This window comes from Macaca nemestrina, chromosome 2, assembly GCF_043159975.1.
Source record: "Macaca nemestrina isolate mMacNem1 chromosome 2, mMacNem.hap1, whole genome shotgun sequence".
Lineage (NCBI taxonomy): Eukaryota > Metazoa > Chordata > Mammalia > Primates > Cercopithecidae > Macaca > Macaca nemestrina.
Genome location: NC_092126.1, coordinates 97,090,839 through 97,114,583, shown reverse-complemented (window position 1 = coordinate 97,114,583; position 23,745 = coordinate 97,090,839). Strand labels below are relative to the sequence as shown.

The window sequence follows — 23,745 nt, the reverse complement described above, 5'->3', positions numbered from 1 at the left end:
TCTGTCGCCCAGGCTGGAGTGCAGTGGCACAATCTCTGCTCACTGCAAGCTCCGCTCCGCCTCCCGGGTTCATGCCATTCTCCTGCCTCAGCTTCCCAAGTAGCTGGGACTACAGGTGCACGCCACCACGCCCAGCTAATTTTTTGTAATTTTAGTAGAGACGGGGTTTCACCATGTTAGCCAGGATGGTCTCGAACTCCTGACCTCATGATCCACCCGCCTCGGCCTCCCAAAGTGCTGGGATTACAGACGTGAGCCACCGTGCCCGGCCTTTTTTTTTGTATTTTTAGTAGAGACAGGGTTTCACCATGTTAGCCAGGATGGTCTCGATCTCCTGATCCACCCGCCTCAGCCTCCCAAAGTGCTGGGATTACAGGCGTGAGCCACTGCGCCCCGCATTAAATTATATTTCTAACATAAACATGTATATTCTGAATTTATTCTATTTTGGAAATACATTATCGTTTCTGGGAGTGTTAGCAGTGGTTCTATTTAACCACAGGGAGGGCTGGAGCAGGGATCATGGCATGGTTGGGGCTGGGTCTGCAGACTGCAGCAGAGAAGCAGCGCCTGGCACGGCCCGCTGAGGCCAAGGGAAGCTGAACCCTGCTGCTCATGCACATTCAGAACTCAAGTCCTAGGTGTTCCAGAGGCAGAAGGGCAGGGTGTCCATCGCGTGGCTGAACTGCACCCACAGCTCCACTAGCTGGGCCTTTGTCCATCCTGAGCCCCCATCTAGCTCCGTCTCTCTGGGTCTCAACTTCTTCCCTGCTAACTCCCCCAACTCCTTTGGGCCTATGGAGAGGACAGAGGCTCAGTCACGAAGTGGGAAGGGGACAGGATTAGAGGAGTGTGGGGCCCAGTGTGAAGGGCGAGTGTGGGCAGTGCTGACTTCCCTTACCAGGCAGGTGGGTGGGGGTGAGACCCAAGCTCTTATTTCCCTTCTGAGGCGCCATGGGACAGCATCTTCCTGGGCTGGTGCAGTGGAGCAGCAGGGAGTGGAGCCACTGAGGCAGGGGTGGGGGCTGGGTGGTGGCCACGTGCAGCAGGTAGGTAATGAAGACGGTCTCCAGCAGGTTGCCCACCATCAGGGAGAGGCGAAGTAGACACCTTGGGTGGGGATAAGAAGCAGGCTTGAGGCAGGTCCACAGGTACCACGACTAAGCCACCCGTTTCCCTATTTCACACAGAGGGCCCTTTCTGAGATGCTCTTTTTCTCCCTTCTGCCTCAGGAGCCCCAGCAGCCCTAAAAGAAAAGACTTCTTTTTCTTTTTCCATTTTCCAACTGTGGGAGGAGCTGTACTGATGATGGGTGACACTAGCGGGGAGTAGTGTATTCACCATGCGCAGGAAGACGCTGCAGCCCAGCTGAAGGGTGGCCTAGAATGGGGCACGATTCGCACTTTCTGCTGGTAGGTAGAAGCTGAGGGCATCGATGGCAAGCAGAAAGCCCCTGGGGGCCAGGCGTGGTGGCTTAGGCCTGTAATCCCAGCACTTTGGGAGGCCGATGTGGAAGGATCTCTTGAGGCCAGGAGTTCGACATTTCAGTGAGCAGTGATTGTGCCAATGCCCTCCAGCCTGGGCGATAGAGTGAGACCCTGTCTCTAAAAAATATATAGATAAATAAATTAAAAGAAAGCCACTGTGCACCAGAAAGTTTATCACACAGAGGCTGGGCCTGCACCTGATGGCCACCTGGTGAGGAGGAATGAGCAGAGAACTGGTGAAGCCAGCCCTAAAGGGGGCCCAAAGGCTGGTTCCAGCTCCATCCTTCTTTGGTGTCCTCACACCAGCAAGGACTCTCTCTGGGGCTGAAAGAGAAGCAGTTTTTATGTGACTAACAAGATGCCCCCGTACCTCCAAACAAACCCTAGGTCAGAGCTGGCAGCTTCCAAAAGGGGTGTTGCTTTGAGGGACTTAGGAGAGAGGAAGGCTCCGAGGGCTATGGTGCCCAAGGGCCATCTGGTCTTGGGGCAAGAAGTAAGAGGATCTGCCTGTTGGACTCAGATGGGTCTGGTGAGGGAGGAGGTGGTAGTGAGGGGTACAGCTATGCCAGATTCTCTAGGTTCACAGACAACATGATTTGGTCAAAAAGACTGGAACCCACAGATATCTTCAGGGTGGCCTCGTTGATGCCCAGGAGCTCCCACTTCCACTGTGTTTGGACAGTGTCACTTGAAGTACCTATTTCCTATACTTCCTTGTCCATGCCCATGTTATCCACTGCAGGAGAGACAAACATTTATTCAACACACATCTGCCTGGTACCTGCTCGTGCGGGCGTGATGAATTAGAAAACTAATTCAGCTACCTTTTCCAGATTGCCCAATACAATGACTTCCTTGCTGCTTATTTGCCTCCTTTCTATTCTGGGGTGTCTCAGTGTCTCACTCCTTTCTGTTGCAGGATCCTTAGGGTGTCACTTTTCTGGCTGGAAACCTCTGTGGCCAGTGCTGCCTTTGTCTGAGTTTTGCTTGGGTCCACTGGGCTCATTCTGCCCACTCGGCTTGACCGGCTGCACCTGGCTCATGCTACCAGCCTGGATCCCACCCCTCCAAGGGCAAGCCAGGTATGGAGTGGCGAGGAGTGTGTGAGTGAGTGAGTGTGGAGTCTGGCCACTGTGCACAGTCAGGCAGGCCAGCTGCTGCAGTGGGCAGCTCCAGGTGCTGACATGGCTGCTGGCTGTCTGCAAGGCCGTGGCTGGACCAGGCACACCATAAGCAGCTTCCATGACTGCTGCTGGGGGAACACAATAACACCTGGAAGCTTGGAGAGTCCAGGGACTGCAGGGCCTCAAAGAGGGAGTCACAGCCCTGGCTTGGGGAGCTCCCAGGTCTGGGCTTCCCAAAGGGCTGCAGCTCTTCTCTCCTCTTCAGCCACAACATGGTGAGCAAGGGCTGTGTTTCAGTCCTGCCATTGGGCAGGTCCTGAGTTCTTGTCCTGTGTCCTGGAAGAATGAGGTAAGCAGACAAGTGGAGGGTAAGCAAGATGAAGAGGAGATTTATTGAGTGACAGAATAGCTCAGAGGAGACCCTGGGGTGAATAGCTCCTCTCTGCAGCTGGTCTTCCCGCCGTCTGCACCTCTCAGCAGAGAGGAGGCCCTGGAGTGAGTAGTTGGATGTCTGCTCAGCTCTGGCTGAGCCTGGGGCTTTCGTGGGCCTTAGAGGTGAGGAAGTGCATGCCGATTGGTCCATGGGCGGCCAAGGGCAGGCCTGGAAAAAGCACCACAAGTTCTCACTCCAGTATGTGGAACTAGCAGCCTGATCCTCAGCCTTCAGGCACTCCCTGGCCTGAAGGTGGGGCCTCATGAGGAACCCGCCCCCTTCCGCCCAGGAACCTGTCTGCCTCTCACTGCTGTTCATGGTGCCCAGGCTGTAGGTGCCAAGGGGCACCTGCAGGCCAGCACCGAGATGCCCTCAGTGCCCCCCTCGGCTTCCCTCCTATGCTCCTTGGTACCCAAAGTCTGGAGGGGGCCAAGGTGGCAGGGGGTTGGTGTGTCAGCACTGCTCTGAGTGCGTGCACACCCAACCAGGCTCTGACAGCACCCGGGTTCAGCCTCGACTTTGCTTCGAGATCAGAGCAGGCACCGACGGCAGGGAGAAGCCAGGCAGTGAAAGCAGGCATTTCCAAGCCTGCAAGAGCAGGGAGTGGGGCCTTCCTGGGCCTCCAAGAGTACAGGCATACGTGGGTCTGCAGCCATGGTTTGGGCAGCTGCAGCTGCACCCAGGAGGGTGGGGCTCCTGCCTGCTCAGTGGAGTGTGCAGCCCGGCTGTGCCTCCCTGCTACAGTCCGCGTGATGGCGGTGGTGCTCCAGACAGGACACTGCTGCTGTCACTCCTAAGTTCAACTCCCACCTCACTATCCACACAAATACCCTACTGTTCTTTTTATGTATTTAAAAAACTGAATTTACCTTTTTTTTTGAGACAGGATTGTGCTCTGTCACCCAGACTGGAGTGCAGTGACACAATCAGAGCTGACTGTCGCCTCAAACTCCTGGGCTCAAGTGATCCTCTCATCTCAGCCTCCTGAGTAGCTGGGACTACAGGTGTGCACTACAACGCCTGGCTGATTTTTGCATTTTTTGTAGAGACCAGGGTTTTGCTGGTCTCAAACTCCTGGGCTCAAGCAATTCACCTGCCACCATCTTTTCTGCCCGCCATTTTCTTGTTTCTAGGGGAGAAGCTAATCAGCTGTGATCTTGCTTCTCTCTGAAGTAAGTGTTTAGTGGCTGCACTGAATGAGTTTGCCCTGCACTGTCCTGGCCTGTTCCTTGCAGACAGGGCTTCCCTCCAGCTTTCCTAGCCCTCCAGCATACCCACGATTCCATGATGAAGATGTCTGGGAACCACGGGTTCTCAGCTGTCACAGTGAGTTTATTGATATCACCATATTCTTCTGGGTCCCAGCTGCTGAGTGGGTTTTCCCAGATCTAGAGCACAAGGCACAGAAGGATGTGGTATGGTTGAAGTCTGGAACTGGCTTATGTCAGCATCTCCTGCCCTTCCATTCCTTTACAAATACATACATATGTATTTTTTTCTAAATGTAGGTACTATGGGCATATGACGAAACTTTAACCATTCCACAATGGTATAATATATAAAGCAACGTTCTCCCTCCTCAATTCACCCCAATTCACTCCCTATCCCACCTCGGTCTCATTATTAACATTTTCTTGTGTATCATCCAACAGATAACAATAATATATATTCCAACACTTTTTTTTTTTTTTTTTTTTTTTGAGATGGAGCCTCACTCTGTCGCCCCAGGCTGGAGTGCAATGGCGCGATCTTGGCTCACTGCACCCTCTGCCTCCCAGGTTCAAGCGATTCTCCTGTCTCAGCCTCTCAAGTAGCTGGGATTACAGGAGTGTGCCACCACGCCTGGTTCAGCACTCATTTTTATTTACATAGATAGAATCATACTAGGCATATTGTTATGCATGTTGCTTTTTTGACCTCATTTCCTTAAAAAAATTTTTTTTGTTCTCTTTTTTGCTGCACTTTAGCCATGACTCCACCTCATTTCCTTTTTTAAAAAAAAATTTTTTTTGAGACAGAGTCTTGCTCTGTCGCCCAGGCTGGAGTGCAGTGGCGCGATCTCGGCTCACTGTAAGCTCCGCCTCCCGGGTTCACGCTATTCTCCTGCCTCAGCCTCCCGAGTAGCTGGGACTACAGGCGCCCGCCACCATGCCTGGCTAATTTTTTGTATTTTTAATGGAGACAGTGTTTCACCGTGTTTGCCAGGATGGTCTCGATCTCCTGACCTCGTGATCCACCCACCTCGGCCTCCCAAAGTGCTGGGATTACAGGCATGAGCCATGGCGCCCGGCCTTTTTAAAAAAGTTTTTAGAGACAGGGTCTCACTCTGTTGCTCAGGATGGAGTGCAGTGCCATAATCATGACTTACTGCAGCCTCCTGGTCTCAAGCAATCCTCCCACCTCAGCCTCCTGAGTTGCTGGGACTACAGGCATGTACCACCACACTTAGTTAATTTTTAATTTTTTTATAGAGATAGGATCTTGCTGTGTTGCCCAGGCTGGACTCAAACTCCTGGCTTTGAGTGATCCTCCCACCTCAGCCTCCCAAAGTGCTGGTATTATAGGTATAAACCACTGTGCCCAGCCCCTCATTTCCTTTTGAATTCTGATTTCTTTTCTCTCCTTGGTGATAACTGTCTCCCCTTTTCTAGCTAACAAAATCTTGTTGGCCTTTCACCTCCCACTTTAGAGAAATCTTAAGCTGGACGCTGGTTACATCTGGGCCCTGAAGCTTACTTTGGGACTTCCAACTAAATGCCCTCCTTCTCCCTGTATTTTATATCTATGTCTTTCAAAGTTGATTGGCAGCCTAGGAAGCTATTTGTTGTCAACACTGGCCCCATTCTGGTTGTATTTATTTATGCCCTCAGGCACTGTCAATTTCAATAAACATGATTTTGCAAGCAAAGCCAGAAAAAAAAGGGTAGGAGAAAGAGAGAAGGAAACTGAATCTCACTCACATACCATATTTAACCACAGAAATGACAACAGCAGCTAAAGTTGTGCACTCTGTCCATAAATAAATAAATAAATAAAATTCCCATGCAGGATCATTCATGGCATGAAACCAGGACCTAATCTACCTCCCACCATTGTTTCCTAAGTGGTCCCAAGTGACAGTTCACCTTTTCAATCACAAGTCATAAAAGAAGGGTAGGTCAGAAAAATACAGGTTGCATGGAAAATGTAGGTGAAAAAACAGTACGGGAGCTCATTGGGAATGCATTTTTTTGTAGAATATTTCCACAAGGGCAGGACTCAAGGATAAATGTTCCCTACAGAAATATTACTGCAACATTCCTGTTCATGTTTCCCCGTGACACAGGATGAGCATCTAACTTGCACAAAATTCTTTCAGGAGATTCATTGCTCATCACCGCACCAGGGCAATGTTGGGTTGACCATGTAAAGAGTTTTTGTTCCGGCTGGGCGCGGTGGCTAACGTCTGTAATCCAGCACTTTGGGAGGCTGAGGCAGGTGGATTACCTGAGGTCGGGAGTCCGAAACTGGCTGGCCAAAATGGTGAAACCTTGTCTCTACTAAAAATACAAAAATTAGCCGGGTGTGTTGGCACATGCCTGTATTCCCAGCTACTCGGGAGGCTGAGGCAGGAGAATTGCTTGATCCCAGGAGGCAAAGGTTGCAGTGAGCTGAGATCGTGCCACTGCACTCCAGCCTGGCCGACAGAGTGAGACTCTGTCTCAAAAACAAAAAACAGCAACAAAAAAGGAGTGTTTGTTCCTTATTAGAAGCCATGGAAAGGATGCAGGGATCAGGTCTCACCACTTCCAGTATGGCAGACAGGGTGAAGGAGATGTTGACATGAGCGGGGAGGCTGGAGTTGATGACTGGACAGAAGGCCTTCTGTTTAAATATGGCCTGGAAGGCAGCAGGGTCCACCCCATGCTGGTAAAAGCCTGAGCAATTAATGGTAAAAGTATTTGTCCCTCCTGTAGAGAGCTGAGACCTTCTGTGTTTGCTAGGTGAGAGAGGTGCCAGGGCTGGGGCCTGAGAGCCTCTCTGCAGAGAAAAACAATGTGAACTCTGGGAGAGGCATGTGAGCCCCTCCTTCCTGGGCCAAGATTCCCTTCTTGCCAGAAGTGGGAGAGTGGGCTGGGCTGGTAGGCAAATGGTGGAAGTTGATGTGGTGAGCTGAGTCAGAGCCCAGGCCTTTCTTCCTATGTTTTTGCTCCCATATAAACCTACCTAAATTTGCATGCGGAGAGCCCCTCCAGGGAGTCCTATTCCCTCCATACAACCCTAAGGCTTTGGCCTTTATCTGACCTTCCTTTTTTACCCTCTGGCTCTATCGTGATTCTTCCTTATAGCCACTGAACAAAATTTTCCTGATATGCTTTTCCTCCATTTTTCCCTCTTCTTCTGAGGTTTTCCTGACTCCTGAAAGGAAAATTTAGAGAGAAATAAACATGAGTGTGACATAAAATATATGGGGAATAAAGGAATGTTGTATTCAATGTGAGTTTATTGACTACTTCCTATGTGTGGTACTTACTGCCCCTCTCAAGTTCCTCTAAGATCTGTGGGTGCCATTTTCATCACCACCATCTTGCAAAAATCTCTTGGACCCTCCATCCACCATGTGGTTGGTGGAGCCACACAATGAAGTGAAAAGCCCTTCTGTCCACCTCACCCGCACGCCACCACTGGTTATTCCTGTAACTACAGCCCAGAAAGTCCTTTCCCATGCCTCTTCCACTATCTTTCCATACCAGGTGATTCATAAGGTTCATCTCCAAACTACAGAGAAACACATCCCAGGGGAAGTGAATGTTCTTTCGCTCCACATCGCCGCCTCCACAAGATCTTCCCAAGCAACACCAGAAAGTCAACAGGACCTGAGCTATGTTCTAGTAACGATAGCTTGGTAGAAAGGAAGAGTTGGCCGTTACGTAAGAGTGGAATTGGAGAGGTGGGAAAGTGGAGGGACAGACAGTTTGCAGGCAAATGAGAGCGGGGCTGTACGTACTGACCAGTGAAATCGGCGTTTCATCTGCAACTAAGAGGAAGCCAAAACATGGATCCTACAGAGAATTTTAACCTGTCTGTTTTGAATTTTCTGCAGCTCTGGAGAATGAGAAGTTTCCTGGATGTTGCCCTAAACAATATCCCCATCTTCCTCTGTGCTTGTCCTATCTTACCTTGAAGCAGAAGGCTGACAGTGAGGCAGAAGAGAACACCCCCAGGCCAGCAGGCCACCTCCCTCCATCCTCCTCTCCTGCGCTTTTGTCTGGAGACTCATCAGGATCCCCTAGATCCTTGAGCTTGAAGGAGCTGGGACCACTCTGGTTGCTGGTTTTGAATCCTCCTCATGTCACGTGACCACTCTCTGTGAGTGGCTGTGGCCAGAGGGATCCCAGCAGAGTGTTCTGCCGTGCTTCTGCCCAGGTACGCCTTCTGGGCTCCAGGCAGGCAGGAAGTTGGGCCAAGATGGGGGAAGAAGCACCTATTTGTCACTCCTGTCTAAATGAGTGGTGTTTTGTTTGTTTGTTTGTTTGTTTTTTGAAACAGAGTCTTGCTCTGTCGCCCAGGCTGGAGTGCAATGGCGCAATCTTGGCTCACTGCAACCTCTACCTCCCGGGTTCAAGCAATTCTCCTGCCTCGGCCTCCCAAGCAGCTGGGATTATAGGCGTCTGCCACCACTCCCGGCTGATTTTTTGTATTTTTAGTAGAGATAGGGTTTCGTCATATTGGCCAGGCTGGTCTCGAACTCCTGACCTCAAGTAATCCACCTGCTTCAGCCTCCCAAAGTGCTGGGATTACAGGTGTGAGCCACCGTGCCCCGCCTAGATGAGTGGCTTTAAATTTGTGTTCCAAGTACCTTTCAAAGAAAATGGGGGAGCTGAGGGATGGGGCAGGTGAGGCCATTGACAAAGGCATTGTCACATCTTTGTGGAACTAACTGCCTCAGGGAAAGGGCATGGGCCACCAGGAAAGGAATGGTTATGCTGTCTCGTGGTGGGGACACTTGCTAATTTTAGAAGACAAGAACATGCAACAATTTTGTTGCAGACCTAGAAATGTATTCTTTACTGTGGACATTAGGAATTATCATCAATGTTGAGTTAAGAAGCTCAGTTCAGAAGGTAAGCTCCATTTCATTACATAAACCCAACTGACAGATCTCTGTCTCCACAGCTAGCACTGAAGCACAGATCTGCATCATTCCTCGTTTGCACTATTGCAATAGCCTCTTCATAAAGTGTTCTCTGTCTGGTTTCTCCCCAGTTGAATCTTTCATTTTTGTCGTTCTCCTAAAACAGAACTTTCCAGCTTACGCTTTCTTGTCTAGTATCTCTAAAGCCTATAGCCCTGGGGCCACTAGGGAATATGTGTGGGCAGAGAATCATTTGATGAACTTTTTGAAATACCTGCACACACATGCTTCCACCCCTACTGAGAAGTGTGTGTGTGTTTAAAAAGCTCCCCAACCAGCTCCAGCCTGGCCAACATGGTGAAACTCCATCTCTACTAAAAATACAAAAATTAGCTGGGCGTGGTGGTGGGCACCTGTAATGTCAGCTACTTGGGAGGTTTAGGCAGGATAATTGCTTCAACCTGGGAGGCAGAGGTTGCGGTGAGCCAAGATCACACCACTGCACCCCAGTGTGGGCGACAGAGCAAGACTCCATCTCAAAAAAAAAAGAAAAAAAAAATATATATATATATATATATATATATATTCAGTAAACCATGCTGTAAACAGGTATGCTATCATCTAGGCTTTGTTGTTCTATTTATAGAGCATAGGCAGAGTAAATTTAGCATTATTCTTAAGGGTTCTAGAATTCTCCAAATGGCAAATAAGCATTGGTTTCAACTTAATCACCAATGGCCTTACTGTCTCATAAAGTCAGTCTGTCCTTTGAAGCTTTGAAGCCAGGCCTTGCCTACTCCTCTCTAGCAATAAAAGTCCTAGAGGGCATCTTTTTTTTTTTTTTTGGAAATGGAGTCTTGCTCTGTCGTCCAGGCTGGCGTGCAATGGTGCCATCTCGGCTCACTGCAACCTCCGCCTCCCGGGTTCAAGCGATTCTCCTGCCTCAGCCTCCCGAACAGCTGGGATTACAGGCCTGTGCCACCATCCCTGGCTGATTTTGTATTTTTAGTAGAGATGGGGTTTCACCATGTTGGCCAGGCTGGTCTCCAACTCCTGACCTCAGGTGATCTGCCCGCCTTGGGCTCCCAAAGTGCTGAGATTACAGTTGTGAGTCACTGTGCCCGGCTGATGGCATCTTCTTCTAAGAGAAGGCTGTTTCATCTATGTTGCAAATCTATTGTTTAGTGTAGCCGCCTTTGTCAATGATCTTAGCTAGATCTCTGGATAACTTGCTGCAGCTTCTTCATCAGCACTTGCCACTTCTTTAACTTGTATGTTACAGAGATGGCTACTTTCTTAGACCTCATGGACTAACCTCTGCTAGCATCAACCTTTTTTTCTGCAGCTTCTTCACCTCTCTTAGCCTTTATAGAATTGAAGAGAGTTGGAGTCTTGCTCTGAATTAGGCTTTGGCTTAAGGGACTGTTATAGCTGGTTTGATCTTTATTCAAACCAGTCTAACTTTCTCCATATTAACAAAAAGGCTGTCTCCCTTTCTTAGCATTCATCTATTCACTCTGGAGTAACACTTTTAATTTCTTTCAAGAATGAACCCATGAAATGTTTGCTTCTCATCCCTACAACTTCGGGCTCTGCTGTTTCAGAAGTCTTAGAGGACGGCTTCCACCAGGTGATACAACAATGGTTCCGTTAAATTGGAAGTTGAGACTACTACTTGACCAATTTGGACTCTGCATGCCATTGAATCAACAGGCAACAAAAGGGGTGGTTGATCCTGACTATTGTGGGGAAACTGGGTTACTACAATATAATGGTGGAAGAAGGAGAATAATGAGAATACAGATGCTGTGAGGTGCCTCTTAGCACTCTTAGGTCTTGTGACTAAAGTCGGTGGAAAACTACAGCAACCTAAAACAGACAGGACTACTAAATGCTCAGTCCCTGGAGGGGTGAAGATTTGGGCCACTCTATCAGGTAAGAAACCATGACCAGCCATGGAGCTTTTTGAAAACAAAAGGAATGTGGACTAGGCAGCGGAAGAAGGTCATTGTTAAGTACCAGATATGACCATATAACCAGTTATAGTCATGAAAACTGTGATAGTTATACCTATTTCTTCCTCATTTTGATATGAATATATTTGTGTATATGTTAGACAGTTTATTTTTCTTCTCTTCCCCCATGTCCTTCCATAGAACAAAATATATATTATTAGTAGTTAACTGGCTGGGTGCAGTGGCTCACGCCTGTAATCTCACACTTTGGGAGGCTGAAGTGGGCGGATAACTTGAGGTTAGGACTTCGAGACCAGCCTGGCCAACATGGTGAAACCCTGTCTCTATTAAAAATACAAAAAGGGCGTGGTAGTGTGGGCCTGTAATCCCAGCTACTCGGGAGGCTGAGACAGGAGAATCGCTTGAACCCAGGAGGCAGAGGTTGCAGTGAGCTGAGATCATACCACTGCACTCCAGCCTGGATGATAGAGCAAGACTCCATCTCAAACAAAACAAAACAAAACAAAACAAAACAAAACAAAAACCCAGAAGGCTGAGGCAGGAGGATTGCTTGAGGCCAGGAGTTTGAGACCAGCTTGGGAAGCATAGTGAGACCTCCATCTCTACAAAAAAAAGAAAAAAAAATTAGCTGGGTGTGGTGGCGTGTGACTATAGTCCTACCTACTCAGGAGGCTGAGGCAGGAGGATTGCTTGAGCCCCGGAGTTTGAGGCTACAGTGAATTATGATCATGCCACTGCACTCCAGCCCGAGTGACAGAGTGAGACCCCATCTGTATTTTTAAAAAATAATAAAGAAAAAAGAAAGCTCTATTGTTTTTTTTTTGTTTGTTTTTTTGTTTTTTTGTTTTTTTTTTTGAGACGGAGTCTCACTCTGTCGCCCAGGCTGGAGTGCAGTGGCCGGATCTCAGCTCACTGCAAGCTCCGCCTCCCGGGTTCACGCCATTCTCCTGCCTCAGCCTCCCGAGTAGCTGGGACTACAGGCGCCCGCCACCTTGCCCGGCTAGTTTTTTGTACTTTTTTTTTTTTTTAGTAGAGACGGGGTTTCACCGTGTTAGCCAGGATGGTCTCGATCTCCCGACCTCGTGATCCGCCCGTCTCGGCCTCCCAAAGTGCTGGGATTACAGGCTTGAGCCACCGCGCCCAGCCGCTCTATTGTTAAGGGATCTTTTTCTTGGAAAATCTCCTACTGAAATCTCCCTCATTATTTGTAAAACCTTTATTTGGTCTTCTTTTTTTTTTTTTTGAGACAGACTTTCACTCTTACCCAGGCTGGAGTACAATGGTGCCATCTTAGCTTACTGCAAACTGCCTCCTGGGTTCAAGTAATTCTCCTGCCTCAGGCTTCTGAGTAACTGGAATTACAGGCATGCACCACCATGCCTGGCTAATTTCTGTATTTTTTAGTAGAGACGGGGTTTCTTCATGTTGGTCAGGCTGGTCTCGAACTCCCGACCTTGGGTGATCCACTCTCCTCGGACTCTCAAAGTGGTGGGATTACAGGCGTGAGTCCCCAGCTGGTCTTCATTCTTAAAAGATCATTTTGCTACATATAGAATTCTAGATGGAATTGTTTCTTCCTAGCATTTAGAAAATATCTTACTGTCTTCTGGCTTCCTTTTTTTTTTTTTTTTTTGGAAGTTGGCTGTCAGTTCAGTTGCTGTTTTTTAAGGTGAATTTTTTCTCTTTAGCTTTTTTTTTTCAAGTAAGTTTTTTTCTATTGTACTAAAATAGAAATACAGTATTTTGTGTAACATAATATTTACCATTTTATCCATTTAAGTGTACAGTTCAAGGGCATTAAATACATTCACATTATTGTGTGATCATCACCATTATCCATCTCCAGAACTTTTTCTTTATCCCAAACTGAAACTCTGTACCCATTAAACAATAACTCCCATTCCCCCTCGCTCCGCCGATGGCAACCACTCTTCTACTTTCTGTCTTTATGAAATTGATTATTCAATACTTTGACTATTACGTATATATTTATGATTTTATATATAATATTGTATTTATAATTTTATGAATATTTATGTAAAATATATATTTGACTATACTTTGACTATTCTTTTTTAAAATTAAAAAATGTTTTATTGCTAAAAGATGTCTATCCTTATCCAACGCCATATTATCTCAACCGTTGTATCTTTATAGTAAGATAAAGTCAAACAGTGTAATTCCTCCACCTTTGTTCTTCTTTTAAGCATCTTATGACTATTATTTCACAAGCTGATTCTAAAGTATATATGGAAATGAAAATGCATAAAAATAAATAATTTACTTTTTAATGCTTTTTGTTTTTGGTTAATAACATACCAATTTATTTTCAAACTTTATTAACATTATTGTATTTTTTTCTCAGGAAATATAAAGGTATGCTTATTCTGAAGTGCAGATTTTTAAAACTCTTCAAAATTAAAAGAAAAATGTAATTGTGGCAAATACACATGATATGGTTTGGCTGTGTCCCCACTCAAGTCTCAACTTGAATTCTGTCTCCCAGAATTCCCATGCATTGTGGGAGGGACCCAGGGGGAGATAACTGAATCATGGGGGCCAGTCTTTCCCATGCTATTCTCGTGATAGTGAACATGTTCCAGGAGATCTGATGGGTTTATCAGGGGTTTCTGCTTTTGCTTCTTCCTCATTCTCTTGCCACCACCATGTAAGAAGTGCCTTTCACCCTCCACCATGATTCTGAGGCCTCCCCAGCCATGTGGAACTGTAAGTCCAATTAAACCTCTTTTCATTCCCAGGTTCGGGTATGTTTTTATCACAAGCGTGAAAACTAACTAATACAATACATAGCATAAAATTTACCATCTTAACCATTTTTAAGTGTGCAACTAAGTAGTGTTAAGTACATTCACATTGTTGCACAGCCAATCTTCAAAACTCTTTTCATCTTTCAGAACTAAAACTCTATATCCCCTCTCCTCCTTTCCCTTAGCTTCTAGCAACCACCATTCTACTTTTTGTCTCTGTGAATTTGACTATTGTAGGTACCTCATATAAATGGGCTCATACATTATTTGTCTGTTTGTGACTTTATTTCGTTCAGCAAAATGTCCTCAAGTTTCATCCATGGTATAGCATGGGTCAGAACTTCCTTCCTTTGAAAGACTGAATAATATTGCGTTGAATGCATGTACCACATTTTGTTTACCCATTCATCTATTGGTGTCAAGAGTACTTTTTGCAGCATATTTGCTATAATTTGTCCAACAGCTTAGTACTTTGTACCAGCCAGAGACTGTTTTGGAATTACTAATTCACCACATTGCTTGAATCCCAAATCCTCTCATTCTTTTTTTTTAACAGTAGCATAGCATTCCATTATACGAATGTACCATGATTTATTAACTAGTGTGTTATTGATGGAAATTTCTCATTTTTTATATAGAAAGCAGCACTGCAATAAACATTTGGGTGTGTGAGTATGTATATTTAAGTATAAATGTAAGATAAATTCTTAGAAATGGAATTGCTAGGTCATATTTAATTTTGATCTATAAAGCCAAATTTCTAATAGAAAGTGTCATATGTTTTCTAACTACATCTCAATATCCAGAACTCATGAAACAAAGCATTAACAAATCCAATTATACTGAAAAAGAAAAGCTTTCTGCATGACAAAAACTCTTTAGCTAAATCAAAAGCAAATTACAAATTAGGAAAAAATATTTGCAACTTGTATCCTAGCAACAGACTAATCTTAATATAAGGCACTTCTCCTACAAATTGAGAAAGAAAAGACTCAATAGAAAAATAGGAAAAGCCCAGCTACAGTCAATTCAGGAAAAGAAATGTTGCAGCTTCTTTGCTCCTGTAGTTTGGTGAGCGGTACGGAGTGTTACAGCTCTTTAACTCCTGCAGTTCAGCAAGTTCCAAGTTCTTACGTCATGACCAGGAGGAATGAGGTACACTGACACTAGAGAGTGAGTAAGGCAGTGTAGAATTTTATTTTATTTTATTTTATTTTTTGGAGACGGAGTGTCGCTCTGTCGCCCAGGCTGGAGTGCAGTGGCCAGATCTCAGCTCACTGCAAACTCCACCTCCCGGGTTCACGTCATTCTCCCTCTCCCGCCTCAGCCTCCCGAGTAGCTGGGACTACAGGCGCCCGCCACCGCGCCCGGCTAATTTTTTGTATTTTTAGTAGAGACGGGGTTTCACTGTGTTAGCCAGGATGGTCTCGATCTCCTCACCTCGTGATCCGCCCGTGTCGGCCTCCCAAAGTGCTGGGATTACAGGCTTTAGCCACCACACCCGGCCTTTATTTTATTTTTAATTTTAATTAATATTTTTTTGAGAGAGAGTTTTGTTCTTGTTGCCCAGGCTGGAATGCAATGCCATGACCTCAGCTCACTGCAACCTCTGCCTCACAGGTTCAAGCAATTCTCCTGCTTCAGCCTCCTGAGTAGTTGGGATTACAGGTGTGTGCCACCACATTCAGCTAATTTTTTTAATTTTTTAGTAGAGACGGGGGTCTCACCATGTTGGCCAGGCTGGTCTTGAACTCCTGACCTCAGGTGATCTGTCCACCTCGGCCTCCAAAGTGCTGGGATTACAGGTGTGAACCACTGCACCTGGCCCAGAGTAGAATTTTATTGAACAACAGAAAGAAAGCTCTCAGCAGTGAGAGGGGACCCGAAACTGGGTTGCTGGCTGTGAGACTGAGTCTGGGATTTTTATGGCCTTAGGGGGAAATGTGTGCTGATTGGTTTATGGGTAGGCCTGGAAAAAGCACCATTCAGAAAGAGGTATGATCGTGTAAAGAACCAATCAAGGGCTGAAGTGAAGGTTTGGCCTGGGACCTTGGCCCAGGACTAGTCAGGGGCTGAACACACCAAACGGGAATGAAAGTTCTCACTCCGGTCTGTGGACTCTATCTGGAACTGGTAGTTTGGTGTTCAGGCTTCAGGCTGTCCTTGGCTTGAAGGTCGAGTTTCACCAGGGACTGTCCCCATCTGCCTAGGAATTTGTCTGCCTCCTATCTCTATCAGAAATATGGATGGCCCTTAAATATATAAAAAGTTAACTTCAACCATAATCAGAGAACTGCACACTAAAATTACACTAATATCACTGTTTCACCTTCCTAATTGGTAAAAATCTAAAAGTCTGACTACATATTCTGTTGGAGAGGCCGTGGGGAAAATAAGCACTTTCGCACACTGCCTGCCTTTTGGTGAACAATTTTGCAGTATCCATCAGCTTTAAAATTATATATTCTCTTTGACTCAGTATCACACTTCTGGGAGTTTTCTTACCTGTACAATAAAGACATATAGTTTTTACAAGGTTATAAATTACAGTATTGTTTGTATAACAAAAGACAAAAACAACCAAAGAGTCTATCATTTGGGGACTGTGGCAGAGAGGACCCTCCTGTGGGCGACCAGGAGGTCCTGGTCAGGCCAGTGTGTGAGGCCCCAGGCCACAGCTAAGCCTCAGTCCACCAGGGGTGAGGCTGCTGTGCTTGAGGGCAGGAGGCTGGGCCCAGAAAGAGAAGGCTGTACCTAGTGCGGAAGAGCCGGGGGACCCAGATGGCTGTTTGTCAGTGAACATGGCAGAGTCTGAGCAACCCAGGTGCCATCTTCTGCTTCTGAGTGGCTCTGTCCACATGCTCCTGGATAGTCCGGCATAATCCATCATCATAGGGGATCCTCAAGAAGCTGTCCAGAGAGCTCAAGGAAAATGAAAAATACATCTCCTGACAGTCCTTCCTGATACAAAAATATGAACTCATCCACTCATGCATTGGATGGTTAATAATCAAACATTAACTGAAAGGCAGGTGGTGCTGTCTTCTCTACTGACTGATCCTGCCCAGCTCATGGACCTGTTGAGAAAGGAACCTCACACTTTTCTTCCCTCATGCTTGTGGTTGATTGATGGGAAAATAAGGCTTTTCTCCCCACCAACATTGTGTTTTCACTAAAGTTTCAGGCCTGTGCTCAGCTGCACGGTGGGTGAGTGCTGAGGCATGGAGTTGTCTCAGTATGTTTGGGCCTGGGGCAATAATTTCCAGCTTCTGGCCTGGTGTCATGCTGCAGATCGTCTGGGAAGAATGCCTGAGCTGATGGCCTGTGTAGACTGGCACATCGTCCCATCCCTGCTAACAGACTGGTAAAGGTTGGAGGCGACTGATCCGCAGATGGCCTGGAAAAGGAAGACCAAATCCCTCTACTTCCAAGGCATACTCCCAGAGGAGTTACTGACCTCCATTTCTGGAAGGCCCAGGGATTGGAGAGGGCAGGAGGCTGTAGCCATGAGGGAACTTAAAGTAGCCCCTCAACCCTGCAACATCTGTTTTAGCTGGATAAAGAGGAGGAGGAGGTAAGAGCTGATAACTGGGAAGCAAGGGTTGTTCTCTTCTGAACCTTCCTCTCCTTTGTGTTTGAAACTCGGAAAAGAAGAATAAACACCAGATGAGTTGCAGGAAAGAGTTATTATTGTTGTTGCTAATTAATTAATTTATTTATTTATTTTTGAGACAGAGTCTTGCTCTGTCACCCAGGCTGTAGTGCAATGGCGTGATCTCAGCTCACTGCAACCTCTGCCTCCCAGGTTCAAGCGATTCTCCTGCCTTAGCCTCCCAAGTAGCTGGGATTACAGGTGCCCACCACCATGCCCAGCTAATTTTTGTATTTTTAGTAGAGACGGGGTTTCATCATGTTGGCCAGGCTGGTATCGAACTCCTCACCTCAGGTGATCTGCCCGCCTTGGCCTCCCAAAGTGCTGGGATTACAAACATGAGCCACCGTGCCCAGTCTGTTACTATTTTTAATGGGGAGGAGTGATTTCTTTTAATTCTAGTAAAGAAAGAGAAAACCCAAGCTAGTGATAATGTATAAAAAAGGAGAAAAATGAGTCTTGGAAAGATGAGGTGTCAGTTATAAATAATTGCTATGTGTGGGCAGCCTGATTTCCAAATCGAGAAATGCCTTTCTTGCTATAAAACCTCTGGATTGCTCAGAAAGCTAAAACTTTTCCCTTGCATTTTTCTTTTATTAATTTGATATAATGATATTTTTTATAACTTTCTTCCCTTTAAAAAATGATCATTATAGAAACTTTAGATCACATGTTTATTGTAAGAAATTTCAAAAATATGGAGGAAGCCTGGGCACAGTGGCTCATGCCTGTAATCCCAGCACTTTGGGAGGCAGAGGCAGGTGGATTACTTGAGGCCAGGAGTTCGAGACCAGCCTGGCCTACATGGTGAAACCTCATCTCTATTAAACATATAAAAATTAGCCGGGCTTGGTGGTACATACCTGTCATCCCAGCTGGGAAGGCTGAGGCACGAGAATCTCTTGAACCTGGGAGGTGGAGGTTGCAGTGAGCCGAGATCACGCCACTGAAACATATAAAAATTAGCCAGGCTTGGTGGTGCATGCCTGTCATCCCAGCTGGGAAGGCTGAGGCACGAGAATATCTTGAACCTGGGAGGCGGAGTTTGCAGTGAGCCGAGATCACGCCACTGCACTCCAGCCTGGGTGATAGAGTGAGACTCTGTTTCCAAATAAAAAAATTAAAAAAAGAAAATATGAATGAGAAAAAAAATTTATCTATATTTAAAATTTCAAGGCTAAAGAAGGATTAAGTGGCCAGTGTGGTGGCTCATGCCTGTAATCCCAACACTTTGGGAGGCCGAGGCGGGTGGATCTCTTGAGGCCAGGAGTTCAAGACCAGCCTGGCTAACACGGTGAAACCCCATCTCCACTAAAAACACAAAAATTAGCCAGGCGTGGTGGCATGTGCCTGTAATCCCAGTCATTTGGGAGGCTGAGGCAGGAGAATCTACTTGAACTCGGGAGGTGGAGGTTGCAGTGAGCAAATGATTGCACCATTGCACTCCAGCCTGGGCAACAAGAATGAAACTCCATCTCAAAAACAATACAAAACAAAATAAAGAAGGATTAAGTGAGCTAAAGTGTCAGATATTTACTTTAAAAGTCTATTTCTAGATCAATGCTGTCAAGTAGAATTTTCTGTGATGGAGGAAGTGGTCCATATCTGTACTATCCGTTATAGTAGCCACTAGCTAAATATAACCAGTGAGTACTCGAAATGTGGCTAGTACAACTAAGGAACTGATTTTTAAATTTTATTTCATTTTGATTTATTAATTTTAATCTAAATAGCAGCATGTGGCCAGTGGCTACCATAGCGGACAGTATAGTGTCCACAGAGCCAGGATAGACTCAACCAAGTTGCTCCATGGCACTAGTTAGTTAGGAGTGGTGATCTGAAGAAACTTATAGGATCCTTAGGGGTCTTTAAGACCACCAGAGACAGAATAAGTAATGCAGTATCTTGCTTTAGTTCCTAGAATACAGAACATCTTTTGAAAATTGGTGGTTCAGAATGTTTAAAATTATCTGTATTTTCTTTTCTGTGAAGGTTGAATGCTGTATGCCGTGTGTTCATTTCTCTGTTGTATGGTAATTTTTCTATTTGATTGACAGGAGCTCTTTATATATATATGTGTGTGTGTGTGTGTGTGTGTATATATATATGTCATATGAGTTGTGTCTGTTTTTTTCCAGTTTCTGGTTTGTCTTTTTTTTTTTTTTAAGGTGGAGTCTCACTCTGATGCCCAGGCTGGAGTGCAATGGTGTAATCTCCGCTCACTGCAACCTCCAACTCCTGGGTTCAAGTGATTCTCCTGCCTCAGCCTCCCGAGTAGCCGGGATTACAGGCATGAGCCACCACTCCTGGCTAATTTTTGTATTTTAGTAGAGATGGGGTTTTACCACATTGGCCAGGCTGGTTTCAAACTCCTAGCCTCAAGAAACTGGCCTGCCTTGGCCTCCCAAAATGCTAGGATTACAGGTGTGAGCCACCATACCTGGTCTGGTTGGTCTTTTGATTTTGTTTATGTTGCTTTATTGGGTTTTTGTAGTTAGATCTATCAATCTTCTCTTTTATAGTTTTTTTTTTAATAGTTACAAAGGCGTTTCCCATGTTAAGATTTTTTTAAATTTTTATTTTTTTAGAGCCCATGTTAAGATTTTAAAAGTCCTTCTTCTTTCTTCTGTGATTTCATTTTTAAAGTTTGCTCTATCTGGATTTCATGGCTTCCCTCTAGGTCTTTGCTTTTGGAATGTGACTCTTACTTGTAGTTTGGCTCTAAGTTTGTCTGATTTTTCTCTGACTACTGTTTCATCATTGGGTTTATCTCCACCATATTTTTAGACTCTTGTGGTTGGGGGTGAGGAAAGAGACGGTGGGAGTTGTAAAAATTCTGTGTCACTTTGATCTACCTTTCTCCCTCAGGGCTGGCGTTTGTCCAGACTACGGCCATAGGTGGATACTTAGGCACCTTGGAATGGATATGTGGGGTGGAGTGGGATTGGTTTGGATCGTTGATTTGGGACCTAGTTGGTTGACCTCACCTGGGTGCATGCCATGTGTTCTCTCACTGGGCACCAACTCCAGTCTCCTCTAACCAAGTCTGCTTTTCCTCAAACATAAAAATTTACAATTTTTTATCCCATTTTATTAATTTTACTTGTTTCATTTTCAGTTTTGAAACAGCATTTTAACTTATTTGACTTTTTTTTTTATTGCACACATATAGTATTTCAACTGCCTTGTGGGTTAAATAGACTTTTAAATATTCTAATTTGTTTATTGAATACTGCTTAAAATGTGTTTCTATGGAAAGCACGTTCTGAATTCCAAACTATTGATTTTATCAATTAACATTTGAAATACAGTTCATCTATAAGTTTGGTGATCATCTGAATGTAGTAACTAGTATTGCAAAAATATTTAAAACTTGGCAGTTCTTCAGTGTTACATCTGCGGTCTTTGAATGTCTGTATTTACTAGCTTATTCATTCCCTTCCTTCTTACAAAAAGGATTGAAGGTATCACACCCAAATGCATAGAACTGAAAATATAAATGGAAGATAAGCAAGTAAAATTAATTTATCTAGTTTCATGCATGGCTGAAGACAATCTGCCAATGTTCTTTTAACATCAATAAAGGAGCAGTGATTTTAATGAGTGATGACTTGAATCTAATGTAAGATTGAGTAAGTTAGTTCCACAAATAAGACTATAATTGCTAGTCAAAAAATAAAGTGAAAAACTATACGACGATGACTGTGAACAAACTTACCACTCACAACAACATGGATAAATCTCACAAACATAATGTTGAGTAAATAAAGTCAGACACAAAAGAATAATACTGTAATACCATTTATACAAAATCTGAAAACTGGCTAAACTAATTTAGATGTCAGGTTAGTGACTAGCTTTGGAAAGTCTGAATAAGACAATGATTGGGATGAGCCCCAAAGGGGGTTTTCCCAAGAGTTGGTCTATTTCTTTACTTGGGTGGTGGTTATACAGGTGTGGTCCATATTAATAATTCACTGAGTGAATAATTCATTGACCTATATGATTTGCATACTTTTCTGTACATGTGTGATATTGCAAAAAAAAGTTCAAATAAAAAATAATCAAGTGATGGAACAAAAACTTTTCTTGTTGCATCTGATGTTTTGGTATGCCTGCTGTGTGTTGCACCTAGTATATTAAAAGACTGGATTAATGATTCAAAATATGGGTTAAGAATGACTGAATGTAGGCTGGGCACGGTGGCTCACACCTGTAAATCCCAGCACTTTGAGAGGCCAAGGCAGGTGAATCACTTGAGCTCAGGAGTTAGAGACCAACCTGGCCAACAAGGTGAAACCCTGTCTCTACTAAAAAATACAAAAATTAGCTGAGTCTGGTGGCGGGCACCGGTAATCCCAGCTTCTCCGAAGGCTGAGGCAGGAGAATCGCTTGAACCCGGAAGGCAGAGGTTGCAGTGAGTCGAGATCGTGCTATTGCACTCTAGCCTGGGCAACAAGAGTGAAATATTGTCTCAAAAAAAAAAAAAAAAAGACTGATTGAATGTTGAAATAAGAAACTGCTTTGGGTGACTAAGTGTCTCGAAGTGGCTCAGATAATGCATGAAAGATGGAATCTGCTGTAAGGCAGAGAAGAGTTAAAAGAAAGTACTTAAGATCCCTCAAACTGGGGATCTAAGTAGATCTTTGCTTAGCAAGTAGGAGGATATAGACAAGGGGTATGCTTTTCACTTTTGCCGGAGTAGAAAGTAGGCAAGCAGAGAGAACTACGGCTCCCCTGGTATCTAGTGAAGAGTATGATTAAAAAGTGTGGAGGCCATGCGCGGTGGCTCATTCCTATAATCCCAGCACTTTGGGTGGCCAAGGTGGGCAGATCACCTGAGGTCAGGAGTTCGTGAACTATTCAACATGGTGAAACTAAAATACAAAAAATTAGTCGGGAGTGGTGGCAGGCGCCTGTAATCCCAGATACTTGGGAGACTGAGGCAAGAGAACTGCTTGAGCCTAGGAGGCAGAGGTTGCAGTGAGCCGAAATCACGCCTTTGCACACCATAGCACTTCAGGTTGGGCTACAGAGTGAGACTTCTTGAAGGAAGGAAGGATAGATGGAAGGAAGGAAGGGAGGGAGGGAGGGAAAGAAAGAGGGAGGGAGGGAGGGAGGGAAAGAAAGAAGGAGGGAGGGAGGGAGGGAAAGAAGGAAGGAAGGAGGAAGAAAGAAAGAAAGAAGGAAAGAAGAAAAGAAAAGAAAAGAAAAAAGAAAAGAGCCAGCTAGCCGGGTGCAGTGGCTCACGCCTGTAATCCCAGCACTTTGGGAGGCTGAGGCGGGCAGATCACAAGGTCAGGATATCGAGACCATCCTGGTTAACACGGTGAAACCCCGTCTCTACTAAAAATACAAAAATACAAAAAAAAAAAAAAAAATTAGCTGGGCGTGGTGGCAGGCACCTGTAGTCCCAGCTACTTGGGAGGCCGGGGTGGGAGAATGGCTTGAACCCGGAAGGCGGAGCTTGCAGTGAGCTGAGATGGCACCACTGTACTCCAGCCTGGGTGACAGAGCGAAACTCCATCTCAAAAAAAAAAAAAAAAAAGAAGAAAGAAGGAAAGAAAAGAAAGGATCACGGCCGGGTGCAGTGACTCACGCCTGTAATTCCAGCACTTTGGAAAGCCGAGGTGGGTGGATTACCTGAGGTCAGGAGTTAGAGACCAGCCTGGCTAACATGGTGAAACCCCGTCTCTACTAAAAAAAAAAAAAAAAAAAAAAAAAAAAAATTAGCAGATGTGGTGGTACACACCTGTAATCCCAGCTATTCCGGAGACTGAGGCACAAGAATCACTTGCATCTGGGAGGTGGAGGTTACAGTGAACTGAGATCACACCACTGCACTCCAGCCTGGGCGACAGAGCAAGATTCTGTCTCCAAAAAAAAAAAACAAAGTGTGTAGCAAAAGCTAGGGAGTAAAAAGAGACCCATATCTAGAAAATGCTGGCTTTGGATAATTTGACAGAATTACTAAATTACCCTGAAGGGAAGAATCTTAAAGAATGACTTATTTCCTAATTGTGTTTATCTTCTATCTCCTGAGTTGCACCTTTATAAGTCATCACGCTTGCTTGTAAGAAGCTGCAAACCTCCTGGTGTTCCTTGCAACAGATGGCCTCACATGTAGTAGAACATTCTCATGGTGTATTTTATTTTATTTATTTTTTATTTTTATTTATTTATTTATTTT

General features: G+C 45.2%; 1 protein-coding gene and 1 pseudogene across 1 annotated transcript in view; both read right to left on the bottom strand.

The window, feature by feature from the left end:
* Window positions 1–600: 600 nt before the first annotated feature.
* LOC105480605 (5-hydroxytryptamine receptor 3C-like) lies at window positions 601–2,885 on the bottom strand (annotated as a pseudogene).
* Window positions 2,886–3,126: 241 nt separating this feature from the next.
* LOC105480604 (5-hydroxytryptamine receptor 3C) overlaps window positions 3,127–23,745 on the bottom strand; it is a 34,623-nt gene continuing 14,004 nt past the window's right edge. The window contains exons 10-14 of the mRNA XM_071090009.1: window positions 8,204–8,354; window positions 6,828–6,923; window positions 4,319–4,432; window positions 3,338–3,392; window positions 3,127–3,212 (exon numbers count right to left, since the gene is read on the bottom strand). Of these exons, the coding sequence (XP_070946110.1) occupies window positions 3,127–3,212; window positions 3,338–3,392; window positions 4,319–4,432; window positions 6,828–6,923; window positions 8,204–8,354 (502 nt within the window). The remainder of the gene's footprint in view (window positions 3,213–3,337; window positions 3,393–4,318; window positions 4,433–6,827; window positions 6,924–8,203; window positions 8,355–23,745) is intronic.